The 17,056-nt window shown below is 38.6% G+C and overlaps 1 protein-coding gene across 2 annotated transcripts in view; it reads right to left on the bottom strand.

The window, feature by feature from the left end:
• ACP1 (acid phosphatase 1) overlaps nt 1-17,056 on the bottom strand; it is a 22,202-nt gene extending 5,146 nt beyond the window's left edge. The window contains exons 1-5 of one of the 2 annotated variants that reach the window (XM_049818652.1): nt 16,938-17,056; nt 7,469-7,542; nt 7,244-7,357; nt 2,667-2,728; nt 254-359 (exon numbers count right to left, since the gene is read on the bottom strand). In XM_049818652.1, the coding sequence (XP_049674609.1) occupies nt 254-359; nt 2,667-2,728; nt 7,244-7,357; nt 7,469-7,542; nt 16,938-16,980 (399 nt within the window). In that variant the 5' untranslated portion in view covers nt 16,981-17,056. Of the gene's footprint in view, nt 1-253; nt 360-2,666; nt 2,729-7,074; nt 7,189-7,243; nt 7,358-7,468; nt 7,543-16,937 lie in introns of both variants that reach the window. The other variant, XM_049818653.1, reaches the window with a different exon arrangement.

Genomic DNA, 17,056 nt, shown 5'->3' with positions numbered 1-17,056 from the left:
ACCCAGTATTGAAAATATAGGTGCATTGCATTATTTAAATTTAAATAACTATTATAAGCATAAAGACATGTTTTCTTTTCCTGTCCCAATAATTTATATTGTTTCGTTAAGTCATTAAAAAAAAAATGTTTACACTTGGCTTTGTATAACAACAGATTATATGTCACATGTGAACTGTGGGATCTGGGAAGTTTATATACTAGACATACACAACTTTTAATCAAGCCACCCAAAGAATTTCTTACATACATACATAGTATGGATCTTCAATGATAAGTTGTTTCTGTGGATCATAAGCTCCAAGTAGTTCAATTTTGGCCTTGCAGTCTTTAACTTGATTGCTTTTCCTTTTCAGATCTCTGTAAAAGAGAATAAAATTTTCCCCTTAAGTTTTTCTTCAGAACATTTTTGGCATCAGCATGAGATGCTCATGACTGTTTCTAGAGAACACAGGAAAACAATATGCATCTGGACTCAGTCAATTCTGTGGACTCTCTATGGTGCTGCTTATTTTCATTTGTTTCTTGTTGTATGGGTTGTTTTTTTTTAACTGAGTATGGAGGACATATACATAAACTTAATTCAGAGCATAAACAAGCCATCAGGCACTTGGCCTAAGGCTTAACAGAACTTTTTGACAGTAAGTTCATCAAATTCTTTCTCAAATCAATCATTACTACTTTCAATATCCACCTTTAGCTTGTATTGAACAAAAATAATGAAAATTATCTAGATATTTTGCCATAAGTATGAGTAAGCTTCTCCCATCTGTCCAACCCTGGTGTTTTAAATTGGTATGTGTCAATTTCTTTCAATACTGCCTCTAACTCATGTGAAGCCCTGCTACATTCAGTTAACAGAAAATGGTAAATTGGTGAGCAAGATCTGTCTTCCCTTTGACATACTATAACATTTCATCAGTTGTCATATCCTCTTTCTTCTACATTGCCTCCCATTGATAAAACATACTGGGTTTGAGATGGTATTATCTCCATCTACTTACAAATGGCTGTCCGTTATCCCGAATGCAGTTAAAATGTACCTCGCATCATCTTCAGATTAAAAGCAGCTCAGTACTGTGATTTTCACAATGCTGAACAGCCAGAACATACTCAATTCTTTTAATATTACACATCTCCATACCAAATCATTTTACTTACCCAGCATTAAAAAAAAAAAAGGCAAAAAACCCTATAAATACTTAGTCATAAGCATAATCAGTTTTAAGAACTTAAATTCTAATTATCAATTAATTCTGGTTACGAAATTAATTTCAGACGGTTTAGAAATAGCAGTGAGACCACAATACTGTTTTTCCTTGAACAAATATCAGGACCCCTCTATCAACTAATAAGTTACTGCTTGAATTTACTGATTTTCAATAAATTTTCTAGCCTTTTTTTATTAAAAAAAACATCTAATCATTTTTTCGAGGCTTTTGGCATACTGCTTAATGAACAGGAGAGGGCCAGGCTGCTCTTGTACTAAGGAAAAGAGATGTCCCAAATCTTCCTTTTCTGATATAACAGGCACTCCATCAATACCTGGAATCAGCTTGTCCTCCTAGTTCTACAAATAGGCATTCCCAGGGAAAATGGCTGAACTGGGTGCAAGTTTAAGGTGAAACTTAAGTGTAGCAGTAGCAACATCCCTATTGTAGTCGTGACGTTTCTTCTGCTCTGCAGCTCATATCGTATAAATTGATAATACAGAACTAAGTTTCCATTTAAGAATTCAAGTGAAAATAGAATTAAGTCTAGTCACGTCTTTGCCTGACGCGCTGCAATCAAGCCAAGTGTTATATACCCTTCATTCATGCAGGCTGTGTAAGAGAGGTCATGCAACTCATTCTAGAAAATTCAATAAAATTATATCAGTTAAGTGGTACTGCTTCTAAAAGTCTTTACATGCTACTAATAGGATTTTACTTGGGGTTTGGTTTGTTGTTGGTTGTGGTGTTTTGGTTTTGGTGGTTTTTTTAAATACCTTTACAAGTAATAGTCCTTACAAGCACTTTGACACTTGCAGTTTATTAAAGCTCAGCCCCTTAACTTCAATCATCAAGATGTATGTAATTAAGTAGAAATTTTGCTAATGATACCCAAATTTTCACACTAGGCAGCTACTTCACCAAATCTTTCTAAAGCATGAATTGTCTCAAAGACGCACTTAAGTAGAACAATGCTAACAGTAACAAACAACATTTGTGCCAGCTAACATTACTTATTTCAGAGATTACTCTATTCCTATTGAAAAAGAAAAAAACCCACACCATATTTAATCCCTTCCAAGTTTCTGTAGTGTCTTTTAGATCCCATGCAATTAGAAAAACAGATTGCTTCGATCAACACAGTATGTCCTCATTCTTAACTATACAGGCATCAGCTGCAGATCTATAGCACAAAGCATACTAAATCTCCATGTCCTTAATCCTTGAGTGGCATGTATCACAGAAATAAACCGTTCAGTTCTAGCTCATTAAACTTAGCAGAAGTGAAGAATCTCTCTAGTATGATATCATTCACACACACACGCAAAACCAACCCATAAAACAAAACAACCCAAGCCAAGCCAAGCAGTAAAACGTGACATCCATCTTCAAAGTGACTTAAGAGACATCACTACAAGTAATCCATATCTATTTGTTCCATTTCTTCATACATTACCTTAGATTGCTCTCATCCATACAAAGTATATAATCAAAGGTCTGGAAATCATCTTTAGTAACCTAGAATTAAAAATATGTGCTTTAGCCTACAAACTGTGTTTGATTTATAAAAAGGGGGAAAAAGTAGTTTTTAATAAATCAGAACCACAAAATTTAGAGACGCAGGTGGAAAGAATAAAACCATGTACCTTCATCAACTTTTACAATAACTTAAGGCATTTTAAATATACTCTGCCATAATTATTTGTCCATTTCTGCAAGTTTTCCACAAAAAAACCCAACCAAGTTAGCTATTTTACCAATTTTTATTTTTTTTTAAATATCTCATGCATCAACTTAGAACATCATTACAAGTGACATTTCTAATGCTTTCCGATTACGAAAACTAAAGCAGGTTCCTGTCATGGAAACCAGGCAATAAAAATGTAAACAAATTACTTTCTTGATAGGAAAACAAAAATGTATGTACCCTGGAATCAGTTGCAATACTTCCAAGCTAGAAATTTGTCACTACACAGCAGAAGATACCAAGTGAAATTCAAAGTTGAAGTATGATGGTATGAGTTACAATCTCTTAAAAACAAATGTATTCACAGTCTTTTAGGCCATGTAAGTTCAGAAAATTTATGGTATGATGTGAAAAAACCTGGGATCTATTGTACATCTTTCTACCATCATACCATCTGTTCTTTGTCTTTCCTGTAGCTTACTGACTCCTAAACATGAACATAAACTACATTCAGAGATCTGAGTTCAGAGTCAGGTAGGCAAACATTGCAGATAAACCACTATCTTAAGTACTAATGCTATATGTATGGGAATAAGGATGGCTGCAGATTTTTACAAGTATAATTATATTTTTAGTTTACATTTAAGACTTGGCTTCAGGTAAAATCTTCCCAGACCACACCCACAATGCACAGGATGCTAGTATAAGATATCTGAACCAAGTGTCCATAATGAGGATGAATGAAGGGAATAAAATCTATAATGAGTTCACATTAAGACTGCATTTCATGCATAGTCCTATGTGTAGTATCACAACCAAGAAATTTGCAAAATTTGTTCAGTACAGGTTTTTCTGGCAGGTGTCTCTTGGAAGGATGGGCTTAAGAAGTGAGTAAGCAAGTGAACAGACAAAAAGGCAAAATACATTATCCTCTAAGTCAGAGTTTTAAATTGTAAAAATTATTTACACATTTTTTAAAAAAAGGTTTAGATGGCAAAAAAACCCACTTATTTTTGTTCAAACAGCAAATAGATACTGATTAAGTGTCAGATATGTGGGGGGGAACATTTGAAAAGAAAGGGTTAATGGTGAAAACTAATGCAGACTTGTTTATTTTCACTGTAAAAATATTTGCTGTATTCATGCAGTGCCTTTGACCTACGAAAATATTTTTGCAGTGGAAATAGCTCTGTTTTCCTGGCAACTCTAAGCGGTACCTCTACAAACTGCTTCTGACTGCTCTACACAGCTAAACACTGGCCCCTGTGAAAATACGTGGGCATAGATTTCTTTGTAGTGCAGACATATGTAAGAATAAAAACCAGTGAAAAGGAAAAACACACCTCCCACACTTCCCACACTCTGTATACTTGACAACTTGACAGTTATTACCCTATGAACCAGAAGCTTGTGGTCTTAAGCCCTACTGTAATATTAGATACAAAAAGCTTAATTGAGCAAACTCTAGTGAACTGAAGATATTCCTCAAAACTATGAAAACTAGTATTTGGGGGGAAGAAATTGAGGACATAAAAATTGATGTACATTTTGAGAAGAGTAGTGGAGAGCTCAAGAAGTCGCCTTTGGATGGAACTACACAGACAACAATAACCTTACATTAAAAAAATAGCATGTAACCATTATTAAAGACCATCAATGGAGAAACACATGATCACTCAAATTTATTTGTTAAACACTTCCCTTTGTTTACAGAAGGGAAATCTCCTTTTCTGTGTCTAAAAACCAAAGACAGGCAGTAGTCCTCAAATTTATTCAGTTGTGAAACAGTGTTTTAATACAACCTTCCTCTAATCTCAATTTCGCATTTAAGGCAAATGCACGGTATGAGTCATACAGAAATCAATTTTGGCCTCAGCATGAATAAAAGTGAAACTGATTAATACCTATCTGTTTTGTGCATGAAGACTAAGAGCTTAGAGAATTTCAGCAGGTGCATAAACATACAGCAACCTACCATCAACTTAAAAGTTAACAAACTCTTTATTTTATATATAAAGATATACACTTAGTTTTATACTTCATTTTTCACTTAAAATTCACTTAAACGATCACTGTATACGATGGTACGATGTAACCAATTTAACATTTTCTCTTACATAAATCATTCTTGTAGCATTTATGTCAGTTTTGAATAAAAAAGGTACAATCCATGATTATCATAATTATGCACAAAATTACATGAAAGAAAGTGCCTTTCACTGGGTGGGTAACAGTTTTGCACAGGAGTGAAGAGGATAATTGGATGAGGTAGTCATCTTATGACAGCATTTCGAAGGCAACAGAAGATAAATCCCTTCTCTCTATTTCTGCAGCTTCTGTATTAAATCCTCCTTAATCTGTTCTGAAACAAGTCACACAACAAAATTCTATCCTTGAGTTTGTCTCTAATAGTGAAACAAATACACTTCTACTTGTACTAATGTGACTACTCTGAGAAGTCCTATTCTACACTGTTCAGTTCCTCTCTTTCCAGAAGTACTACGAGACCCTATCAGGTTCACAGTTTAGAGAATCAGCAGAGACCATTTGACAAAGTCTGAAAAAAACTGGAGTTAAATAGCTAACATTCAGTGCAAAATGAACAGTTACCTGTAGTTCAAGGATTTGAAAATTTTCTTTATAAAAGAAACTGCTTGTACTGGGATGTTTTAGACAAATTTTCATTCTGTTAGTCTTCCATTTTATTGTCTCATTCTTGTTAATTTTCTCTCCCTGTATATGTAACATTTCAGGCTCTTCTGCTTTAAACATCCCTTAATTTGTCAGAATGTATTAGCAAATGTCTTCATTAAAGGGTTTTCATTCTCCCTCTGCCAAAGAAGGCTATATAGATTTGTTTCAAGGCAGAGGAACAACTGGTTTTAGATGCTTTGCTTTAGTTTAGCTGCTCATAAACCACTCCAGTAAATACCCAAGAACAGTTCTCAAGTTTCCAAGGCTTATCTTTTAAGAATACCAACATGTTACACTACTGCGACTGAAACACTGACTGATTAGTTTCAGTACCATTTAGCTTGTACAATGATAAATAATGCTGGTTGTAAGCACTGATGAATAGTAAATCCAGAACCTGTAACAGGAAAAGATCACAACAGACCTTTTCTAGTAATTATTCTAATAGTAAAACACTGAAAAATCTAAAACAATGTTGTGCTCAATCCTGTTTGTTTTATTCTATAATGAAGATTAGCATCAGGAGAGGTCGGCAGAGGGCAATTGACTAATTGAGGGAATTTATTTTAAAAAGTTAAAAAACTAAACATGTAGTCTTTGAAAGTGAAGAATGTAAATATGACCTCAGCAAGGTCTAGTAAAATTCTGAAGGGAACAGAAATGGAAGATAGTAACAAGACTACCTGATCTTTTTGTCAGTACAAGAACTAGTAGCATAAACTCAAGCTAAGTAAAGGTCAAGCCCTAAAGGAATATCTTATGTCCAGAGAATAGCTAACTGAAGTAAGTTATGTGCATTTATTTGAGTGTCTGAATGATTTTAATAGATGCAGACACATTTATTTCCGATCTCTCTGGAATGCAGGATGGAAATACACGTTCTTTTGTTAATGAAAACTGATATGAGTTTTGGTAAAACTTAGAGGATTTCACAAAGTGACAAACCTGTCTTTGACTTAAGAATGTTTCAAGGGTACGTTTTCCTTTGAAGTAACTGTGCTACTAATCTTGGGTTTGAGTGCTTTCATTCTAATTTAGCACTCTAAAGATCTTCATGCAAGAGTAGAAGCTTTTTGTGATGGATGAACAGGTATTCTACTTCTTTTTGGACTTGCTAAATAAAAATACAATTCCTTGCTGAAAGAAGCATCACAGATTACTAGAGTAAGTCCATTTTAAAAAAGCATTAAAAAAATGTTTCAGAAAACTGCCCAAAATACTAAACATTTGAAAGTAGGATTTTTCTATAATGCAGAAACTGCTCCAATGCTTTCTAGTTATACTTCTAATGAAGCTTAGTAACAAGAAACTCACTGACCTCAACTAGAAGAGATAGGCCACTTTGGAGTCCTTTGAAAAACTGCACATAGTATTTATTACTTGATGCTTAACATGCAATAGTAAAACGACTTCTGTGACTGTAATGGTTAGGGCTAAACAAAGCATGGGTATGAATACGAAAGAAAAATATACTCTCTTCTACCTGCCGTGCTTTGTGTGCTGTCTCAATGCCATGATTTCTTAGACAGCTTAAAGCCCTTGCATCTGGGGAGCGCCCCACGTTCCAGTCTGAAACAGCAGCACTGTCTGTCATCCACTGTAACAACAAAACAAATACATACACACATTTAAAGGAAATTAAAATACAGTACCTGCCTCGCAATATGATTCATGGTAATGCCATGCTTCTTCATGCAAGTCTGTCCTCGATAGTCAGGAGGGCTTCCTATTTCATAGGCAGATGTCGCTGCACTGTCTATCCTCCACTACAGAAAAACAAATTTATGTTTTTATGTTTCCTTTCTCACTGCTTATATTTCTACTAACTGGCTATGAGACAGTTATTTCTTAGGCAGGAACAGAAATAAATAGCTTACCTTATTTTCAACTTTTTCATCAGTTACAAGTTTTCTAAAAACTGCTTCAGCTATTGGAGAGCGACAAATGTTTCCTATAGAAACAGGAGATGAAAGTGAAACTTCAGATTATTTAAAACAAAAAATCAGTAATTGTGTGGATTTGTCAGCACAGACCAGATTAAAGATTTTTATTTACTCTAGGTAGAATGTGGATTGCTTACGTTATTATAACCCAAGAGAATCTGCAAGGGTGGAAACCCAGAGTCCTGCACCTGGGTTGAGGCAATCTCCAGTATCAATACAGGCTGGGGGATGAAGGGATTGAGAGCAGCCCTGCGTAGAAGGAGTTGGGGTTATCGGTGGGTGAAAATTGGATATGAGCTGGCAGCATCCACTTGCAGTCCAGAAAACCAACCATATCCTGGGCTGCATCAAAAGACGCATGACCAGCAGGTCAAGGGAGGTGCTTCTGCCCCTCTGCTCCGCTCAGGTGAGAGCCCACCCGGAGTACTGCATCCAGCTCTGGGGTCCCCAGCACAAGAAAGACATGGACCTGTTAGAGTGGGTCCAGAGGAGGGCCACAAAAATGGTCAAAGGGCTGGAACACCTCTGACTGAGAATTGGAGTTGCGCAGCATGGAAAAGACAAGGACTGGGGAGATCTTATTGTGGCCCTTCTATATATAAAGGGGGCTGTAGCGACAGGACAAGGGGCAACAGTTTTAAACTGAAAGACGTTACATTTATATTGGACATAAGGAAGAAATTTTGTTACAATGAGGGTGGTGAGGCACTGGAACAGGTCGCCCAGAGATGTTGTGGATGGCCCATCCCTGGAAGTGTTCAAGGTCAGGCTGGATGGGGATTTGAGCAACCTGGTCTAGTGGAAGGTGTCCCTGCCCATGGCAGGAGGGTTGGACTAGATGGTCTTTGAAGGTCCTTTCCCACCCAAATCATTCTATGATTCTATACTATCCATCAGTCTTTTGAAATGCATATCATTCTATGAAAATATAACTTATTAAAATAAATAGGAGGAATATTGTGTAAGAACATTGCTCTTTTCTTTCCCTCCACAAAGAATCCATGATCACAAAAGATCAGGCAAAATTCCAGAATTTATATGGCAGCAAATCATCATTATCTTCAAATCTTCCTACACGCCAGCAAATTTCAACTAACGCTTTACTGGAGAATCATGAATATTTGCCTGCAGTATTTACATTACTACCTACTTGTTAACAAAAACTTTTGGACAATTCCAAAACATAGCCACGACCACTGTGGAATCCATGTAGTGAAATGGCTGAACAACCTCTAGTAGAAAAGCTCCTGACCACTGAAGTGAAGCCACTGCAGGTCAAACTGAGCCCTCCTCAAGAGCAGCTTCCAGATACCAATTCCAACCCCCCCAAGAGAAATCAATTACACAAGCTCTAAAAACACCTCAGGAACATAAATTTGCCTTTTTTTTTTTTTTTTTGGGGGGGGGGGGGGGGGGGGGTCCAAAATATGGAGGATTAGGAACAAAACATAACTGAATGCAAAGCTGAAGTGCTGCCAAACAGCCAACAGTTAAGGTACTTAATTATATAAATATGTAATCTGTCTTCCCTTCCGGTGGCCTCCAATTGCTCTAGCCACTTGAGCTGACTTTATTTTCAATAAGAACCTATTTCAACAATGAAAATAGTGCCCTGTTAAAAACTAGAAATAATGGATCTACAGCATTTTTGCTCCACTGCTGAAGATGTAACTAAGTTAACCATCTAAGGTAGATCTCTCAAACTTAAATGCAGAAATACATATTCTTTGAAAAAGAATGAAATGTCTCAACAACAATAAAAAGTCTATTCAACTATTATTTTAATTCTTTCTACCTTTTCATCCTTCAGAAATTCTGAGTAACTAGATGGATATTCACAGTATTTCATATGTCACCCAGATGCACAATAAATCATACAAACAAATCTTCACTTTCCATCAAAGAGAATGTATGACTTTGCTATCTCTGACTTTTGAACAGATAAGTATAAAATATCACAAATGGCAACACTCATTTCTATACCTTTAAATAAATCACTCTTCTACTACTGATTAAATTACTTCCAAATCTCAAACAGAAAAAAAAAAAAATGAAATGCCCATGAACAAAGCTAAGTTTCCAGCAGCAAAAAGAAATTTTCAGATCAAGCACTTTGCCTCATTTTCATGCCTATATTTTCAAACAAAATATCAAGGTAGATACTTCACTGCTGAAGAGAAAGAAGCTACTATGATCTGGGCATTTAGTAACTTCCTGTCAATCATACCAACTATAGAAAACAAAAACAACAACAACAAAGCGGGAAGTGAACCACTGAAGTAATACAAATTATCTGTCAAAGTTTGAGAGAACATCAAATCACTAAAGGATGTGGCTAACCATTGAGAAATTCATGTTGCTGAAGCATTAAGTGAATTTTGATAGCAGTAGATCTTCTCCCAGGAGAAAGCATACATTTCCTTTGTTTGAACTAGTTTATTCCAAGCAGAGAAACTAAATTGGTCTTGGAAGAAAAATAAAGCACGAAAAAGTTGGTTTTATTTATAAAGTAAGTGAGAAAACAGGTTAGGGCTTATTAATTATAAAAATGTTAAAGAATATGCTAATAAATTAAAAAAATAAAGCTCACTTCTTTAATTGAGTAAGCGAGTTGGGCAATAAACAATGTAATTTTAATAGGAAACAGAGGGAACATGATAACATACAGCATAAGACAGAAAAGAACCTTCATTATCAGTGAGCCCAATCCTTTGATACTGCAGGCACATACAGCATCACTTCTCTTAAAAACATATCCAGCTCTCTTTTAAAAAGCATCATCTATCTTAAAAGGCTATTCCAGATACTCATTTCCTGTGGCAGCTTGAAACCTTCCAGTTCCCACTTTATTCTTGGAAGTCTATGCTCATCTGATCTTGGTTAACATCACTCTCTATCTTAAAAACCTTTCTTTCCTTCAACAGATAGAGAACCCTTGTCAAGCATAGTTGTGCTAAACTAAACAAACCAAGCTCTCAGTCTGCTCATGAAATGAACTGACCCTTATCTAATCACTCCAGTTAAGCCAGCTCTGCACTTGTTCTAATTTGAATTTATTTTTCTTGAATACTGACAAATAAAACAACAGACCACACTGCAGGAAAAGATTTCACCAACTTGTTTTCTAAAAGAAAAAAAAAAAAGTCTGATATACTTACTTAGCTCTTTTGAAAATAACCTGAGATAACTTCTACAATCACATTTGACTCCTTCACAAGTATCAAATTTGCGATCATAATCCCCTACTTCTAATTTGTCCATTCCCTCTCTTTCTCTGTTGCTCTGACTTAAAAATTAATGTCTTCCATGATGACACATTCCAGATATTACCGGAGATATTAATGGTATTGCAGAACTGCAATCACCATTCAAATCTATTCTTGGGGACTATGGACAGAATCCCAGAACTGACTTAATAGAAACTCTTTTCTCCACATACTCTGCAATATTATTTTCAACCTAACCAACTCTACCCACGCTACTCCTTGCAACTGTTATCATTCATCTCATCGTTAATGTAAAGCCTGATCTCATCTCACTGACATATGCAAACTTCCATCCTTATTTTCCAGTCATTGTCCCTTTCCCATGATATTTTCTATCCATTTCATATCCAGTTTTACATCCCACATCTGTCTTTCCAGGCTTTGTTGAGGTCCCTAACAGATGCACAGTCTAAGTTATGGATTGACAGCCACAATAGGGGAATATCTCACAAAAAGATTAACAGGGAGATTACCTTCCTCCTTGGATTGAACCGTATTTTCCTTAAATGTTACCAACACCTTATATTTGCTACCTATCCTCCTCTGTTGTATTTCTGACTGATCTAATCATGCTCTTTTTATGTAGAAGATAACAGTAATAAAGTTCTCTGAATCTCCATCTTCTCCCTTCTTTTTTAAATTTCAAGCTCTTAAAGTTGTAGTAACATTTTCAGTCATAAAAAACTAGTACCCAAGGAACGCAGACACAGTCCGTCCATCGAAATAAATCCTACAAACATCTCCAAATACGATGATTCAAGGTTAAGAGACTTAAATTTCAATCACAGAATCAGTACAGGAACCATTTGCTGATCACTTTCATGGTATCATGTTTTCTCACTCATTTTCTATAAACATGGCTTCCAGTGACGGTTATCCAAGCCAATGCTTAATTTTTTCAGTTCTTACTCCAGTCTCTGCATTAATCTTTGACCCATTCCCATACAGAAATGGAAGCATTGCTTCTACAGACAGGAAAGACAACTTGAATCCATTTCATGCTCAGGTCCATAGCTCATCTCTAGGTAATACTGATCTAATCATCTATTCTCTCAATCATTTTTGTATCTTCATTGTTCCTTATTCAGCTCTCTCACTCTTTCAGACCTTCCCTAAATGCAGACAAATGCTTTTATCTTCTTCCTTTGTTTTTCTGTCTGCTTGTAACAGAATGTGGTAGGTTAACCCTGGCTGGATGCCAGGTGCCCACCAAAGCTGTTCTATCGCTCCCCCTCCTCAACTGGACAGGGGAGAGAAAATATAACAAAGGGCTCGTGGGTCGAGATAAGGACAGGGAGAGATTACTCAACCAATTAACATTATGGCCAAAACAGACTCAAGTTGGGGAAAATTAACTTAATTTATTGCCAATCAAACCAGAGTAGGGTAATAAGAAATAAAACCAAATCTTAAAACAGCTTCCCCCCACCCCTCCCTTCTTCCCAGGCACAGCTTCACTCCTGAATTCTGTATCTACCCCCCCCCCCCCCCCCCAGCAGTGCAGGGGGATGGGGAATGGGGGTTGGGGTCAGTTCCTCACACCTTGTCTCTGCTGCTCCTTCATCCTCAGAGGGAGGACTCCTCACTCTTCCCCTGCTCCAGTGTGGGCTTCTCTCTCCACAGGGCCACAGGTCCTGCCAGGAGCCTGCTCCAGCACAAGGCTTCCCATGGGGTCACAGCCTCCTTCGGGCATCCTCCTGCTCCAGCGTGGGGTCCTCCCCGGGCTGCAGGTGGAGATCTGCTCCCCTGTGGACCTGCCTGGACTGCAGGGGGACAGCCTGCCTCACCATGGTCTTTCCCATGGGCTGCAGAGGAATCTCTGCTCCGGTACCTGGAGCACCTCCTCCCCCTCCTTCTGCACTGACCTGGGGGTCTGCAGCATTGTTTCTCTCACATATTCTCACTGCTCTCTCCCAGTTTCTGTTGTGCAACTTTTTTCATCTTCTTAAATCTGTTCTCCCAGAAGCACTACCACTGTCACTGATGGGCTCAGCCTTGGCCAGCTGGCATTGGCTTTATTGGACATGGGGGAAGCTTCTAGCAGCTTCTCACAGAAGCCACTCCTGTAACCCTCCCACTACCAAAAAAACCCTTGCCACACAAACCCAATACAGCATCATCCATCAGGTCCCCTTCATAAGTGAGTGTTTAAAACTCACTACTCACTTTATTCCATTCCTTACCCAGATTCCTGTCTGAACTTCATCATGAGTCCTAGATCTTTCCAGTTAAGTCTATCTCGTCACACTTAGCATTCAGGTAGCTTTGTAAGGAACCATTCAAGGCTCTGATTTTAGTCCAGATTCCCTGGCCTTTCACTTCACAGTCAACTTCATTGAATACTTACACTCTTTATCTGAAAAACCTAAGTATATAGCTACCTAAATGGTATCATCTAACTTCCATACATCCCCCCACTACCAACACACAGTGAGAGATTTCTCTCAGAAGTTGATATTAGCATATGTGTGTGTATATAATTCTAAGCAGAACTCAATTTTTGCTCAAGATCTCTTAACACGTTTTAAGCATAGACCTTATAATCTTATTTTCCAATTTTTTTTATTTTTGCTTTTACAACCATGCTTTCGACTCTCTAGTACTTCTGCATCATTCTGAAACAGATTAAATAAGGCATCGTAGTCTTAAAGCTAGCTTACCAATGCTGCACAGAATAAAGGTACTTCCCTTACATTCATCTAACATTCTCTTCTTTATCCAAAAAATGGCATTATTTCTTTTTGTCATCTTGCTAAGAACCCTCATTACATAAGTTTTCCATGACTTCTTCAATGCCTTATCCAACCTATAGCTTTCCGATTCTGCTGCTATAAATGGCATTTTGCCCCATGAAACCTTGTATTTCGCTATATCTAAATGCATATAATGGATTGTGACAACTGAACTAGGAAACTCAAGACTCTCTGTAAACTAATTTCCTCATACCCAATAATTGTCATTTTAGGAATTATTTTATGCAGTCTAAATCTCTGATGGCAATACTCATAGTCAGTGCTTCACAACAAGCATCAATTTTCTGAGGACCCAGCCAAAACCACTTTGCTTATTGTTCACCTGTCTTACAACTGTTCCTCCACACATGGAGATCAGTAAGCCAATGCCTAGTCTAAGATGCCCATGCAGCTTGTTATCTTACAGTGGACAAGTCATCAGAAAGAAAGAGGCTGACTTATGTAACACAGTATCATATTAAGCTCATTTCTGGAGCTCAGCCATTAATTAGATGAACTACGTAGGTGTAAAAAGAGCAAACTGCGTTTTGGTTCACCTCCAGTTTTAATTGTTTCTTTGCCTTAAATGAAAAAAAATTCTTGCCCGGTGCCTTTTCATATACTGTAATTACATATGTTGCTGGGTGCTTCATTTACTTCTCAGCGATGAAGAACCCTTATCATTAATGTAGTTATGCACATTAACTAGATTGATTTTGTTGTGTAATGAGTATCTTCTTATCTCATTACAAAGAACACAGTCAACAGATATTTCAGTAATAGGTTTCTTTCAAAATAATGTAGAAAGAAATCTTTTTCATGAAGGCTTGTACTTTCAGTGATCAGCTCTCACTGAAAGTGGCAAACCTCAGAACTAATGTGCTTTGTTAACCAGCACAGAATACTACAGATAAATGCAGTTCTAGAAATATGTTTAGTGCTCTTTTCAGCAATAACCATAAGTATTATTTCTAATAAAATTTAGGAGGAAAAATCTATTAAGGCATAAGCATTGCTCTTCAAGACTAATAAAATTAAGCAAATGAAGCAGGAAGAAGAAACAAGCTGCCTTCAAAACTTAACTGAGAAGAGTACATATCTGACTGAAAAAAGAAGTGCTTGTCACGTCAATTAGATTTTATGTCACATGCCACATACCATTATGGTTATTTTTTTTATAACCCAGTAACATAGAAAAGGAAATGTAAAAGGTATTTACAACATTTGTTTAAAAAAATCCATCTCATTAAACATCAGTCCTGGCTTGTTCGCCCTTTCCTCAAACTTAGTAATTTCACTCCATACCTAAATTATGACATTATCATCTACTAATAACAGTTCCTCAGAGACTCAACTGGATTAGGAACTTTAACGTTACAGTGCAAATCACCATCACGGGCTTACCTATCACCCATAGATACATATGAATCATTTCGTGAAGATTACTACTGCCTTTAGAACATAGTGTTTGGAAAGAAGGATGCATATTTGTCCTGGTTTCAGCTGGGATAGAGCTAACTGTCTTCCTAGTAGCTGGTACAGTGCTATATTTTGAGTTCAGTATGAGAAGAATGTTGATGATGTTTTCAGTTGTTGCTAAGTAATGTTTAGACTATAGGCAAGGATTTTTCAGCTTCTCGTGCCCAGCCAGGGCACAAGAAGTTGGCACAGGACACAGCCAGGGCACCTGACCCAAACTGGCCAACGGTGTATTCCATACCATGGGACGTCCCATCTAGTATAGGAACTGGTGGGAGTGGGGGCAGGGAATCACCGCTCGGGGACTAACCAGGTGTTGGTCGGTGGGTGGTGAGCAATTGCACTGCGCATCATTTGTACATTCCAATCCTTTTATTACTACTGTTGTAGTGTTATCATTATCGTTATTAGTTTCTTCTTTTCTGTTCTATTAAACCGTTCTTATCTCAACCCACGAGTTTTACTTCTTTTCCCGATTTTCTCCCCCATTCCACTGGATGGGGGGGGAGTGAGCAAGCGGCTGTGTGGTGCTTAGTCGCTGGCTGGGGTTAAACCATGACAATATTAATTAGATGTTTTAATACAAAAACATTTGTCTAGGCCACTGGATCCCAAACATACAGCAACTGATAATCCCTTACTGAAGGATGTTTTCCCTAAATTATGATTAGGGGCTGATTTTACTGTAAGGTAAACATCAGAACATATTTCACAAAACTAAGCTCTTGTTTTGCTATTCAATTAATTTGCATTTCTCCTATTACAACAGAAAAGCAGATAGCAAAAAAAACCCACTTTAATCAATGGTTTTGTAACCAAACTGGCAAAATGCCAAGGATTGGCAGGGATCAACTCTCAGCACATAGGTAAGATTATAAGGGCTAGGAAGCAGATAATGTTAAAAGCCCTCCTAGATCAGAGAAAAGAGCCATCTAGCTTGTTATCCCCCAAAGGGATCAGAAGCAGATGTTTAGAGAAAGCATGTACAAAATGGGGCACAGCCCTGTAATCCGTGTAGTCGGGTTAGCAATTCGTTGGTTGTGAAGATGCAGAAGATCATCTTGCTTATCAGTAATCAATTGTCCTAAGCTTCAGGAAAGCATCCAAACTCTTTCTGATCTCATTTACACGTCTGGTTTCCATCAGTTCTCATGACATGAAATGCACAACTTAACCACATAGAATACCTTTTAAAAAAGAATAAAAAATAAAAATTGTTTCCTAGCTCTTCATTTAGGTAGCCCTTCAAAAAGGTCACAGCCTTTTCACGTAGGCCATGATTTCATAGACCAACACCACCTCTGCATTCCACCAAGTTCTTCTTACTTCAAGGCCTTACATATTTTCCCTCTTCTTACAGAGGCTGCTCCGTCAACTTCAGTCACGCTTGTCACCGTTTTCCCTCCCTTTTTAACGGGAACCGCAACCCGCCTCCCGGAGGTCGGGCTGCCGCCGTGTCGCCGGGGAGACTGGCGGGGGGGGTTCTCCATTCCCTCCCCGCTGGTCGAGAAGCTAAGCCCCGAGCAGCCCGTTTCGGAAGGCTACTCGCAGCCACCGCTCTGGAGCGGCGGTCCTGGACCCTTATGCGCGGCCGCCTTCTCCGCACACAGCCTTCGCCTCTACCCGTGCTGGATTTCACGTGTTATTGCCCACTGGTTGCCCCGAGCCACCACAAAAGCAAGCGGGAAGGAGAAGGAGGCCGCCTCCTGCCTCCCCTCCCGGCCACGACTCCCGCCCTGCCCGGGAAGGCAGACATCCCCAGAGCCCCCCTCGGCCGGGACGCCTGCGGCCGCCGGGACGGGCCCACCCGCAACCCCGCCGGGCGGGACCGCTCCCCCGGCAGCGGCCCTCGCCTCGCCGCCCTCCCGACGCCCCTGACCGAAGAGCGGCGGGAGGAGGACCCGCCTCTCCCCCGGCCCCGCTCACCCAGGCAGACGAAGAGCACCGACTTCACCTCCCCCGCCGCCATCTTCTCTCGGGGCCGGCCGGCCAGGCACGCGGGAAGGGGACCTTCCCGCCTGTCGCGCCGCCTGCGCCTCGCTTTA

Source organism: Accipiter gentilis, chromosome 16, assembly GCF_929443795.1.
Source record: "Accipiter gentilis chromosome 16, bAccGen1.1, whole genome shotgun sequence".
Taxonomy (NCBI): Eukaryota; Metazoa; Chordata; class Aves; order Accipitriformes; family Accipitridae; genus Astur; species Astur gentilis.
The sequence above is the reverse complement of the archived record's forward strand: the minus strand, read 5'-3'. Positions and strand labels throughout refer to the sequence as shown.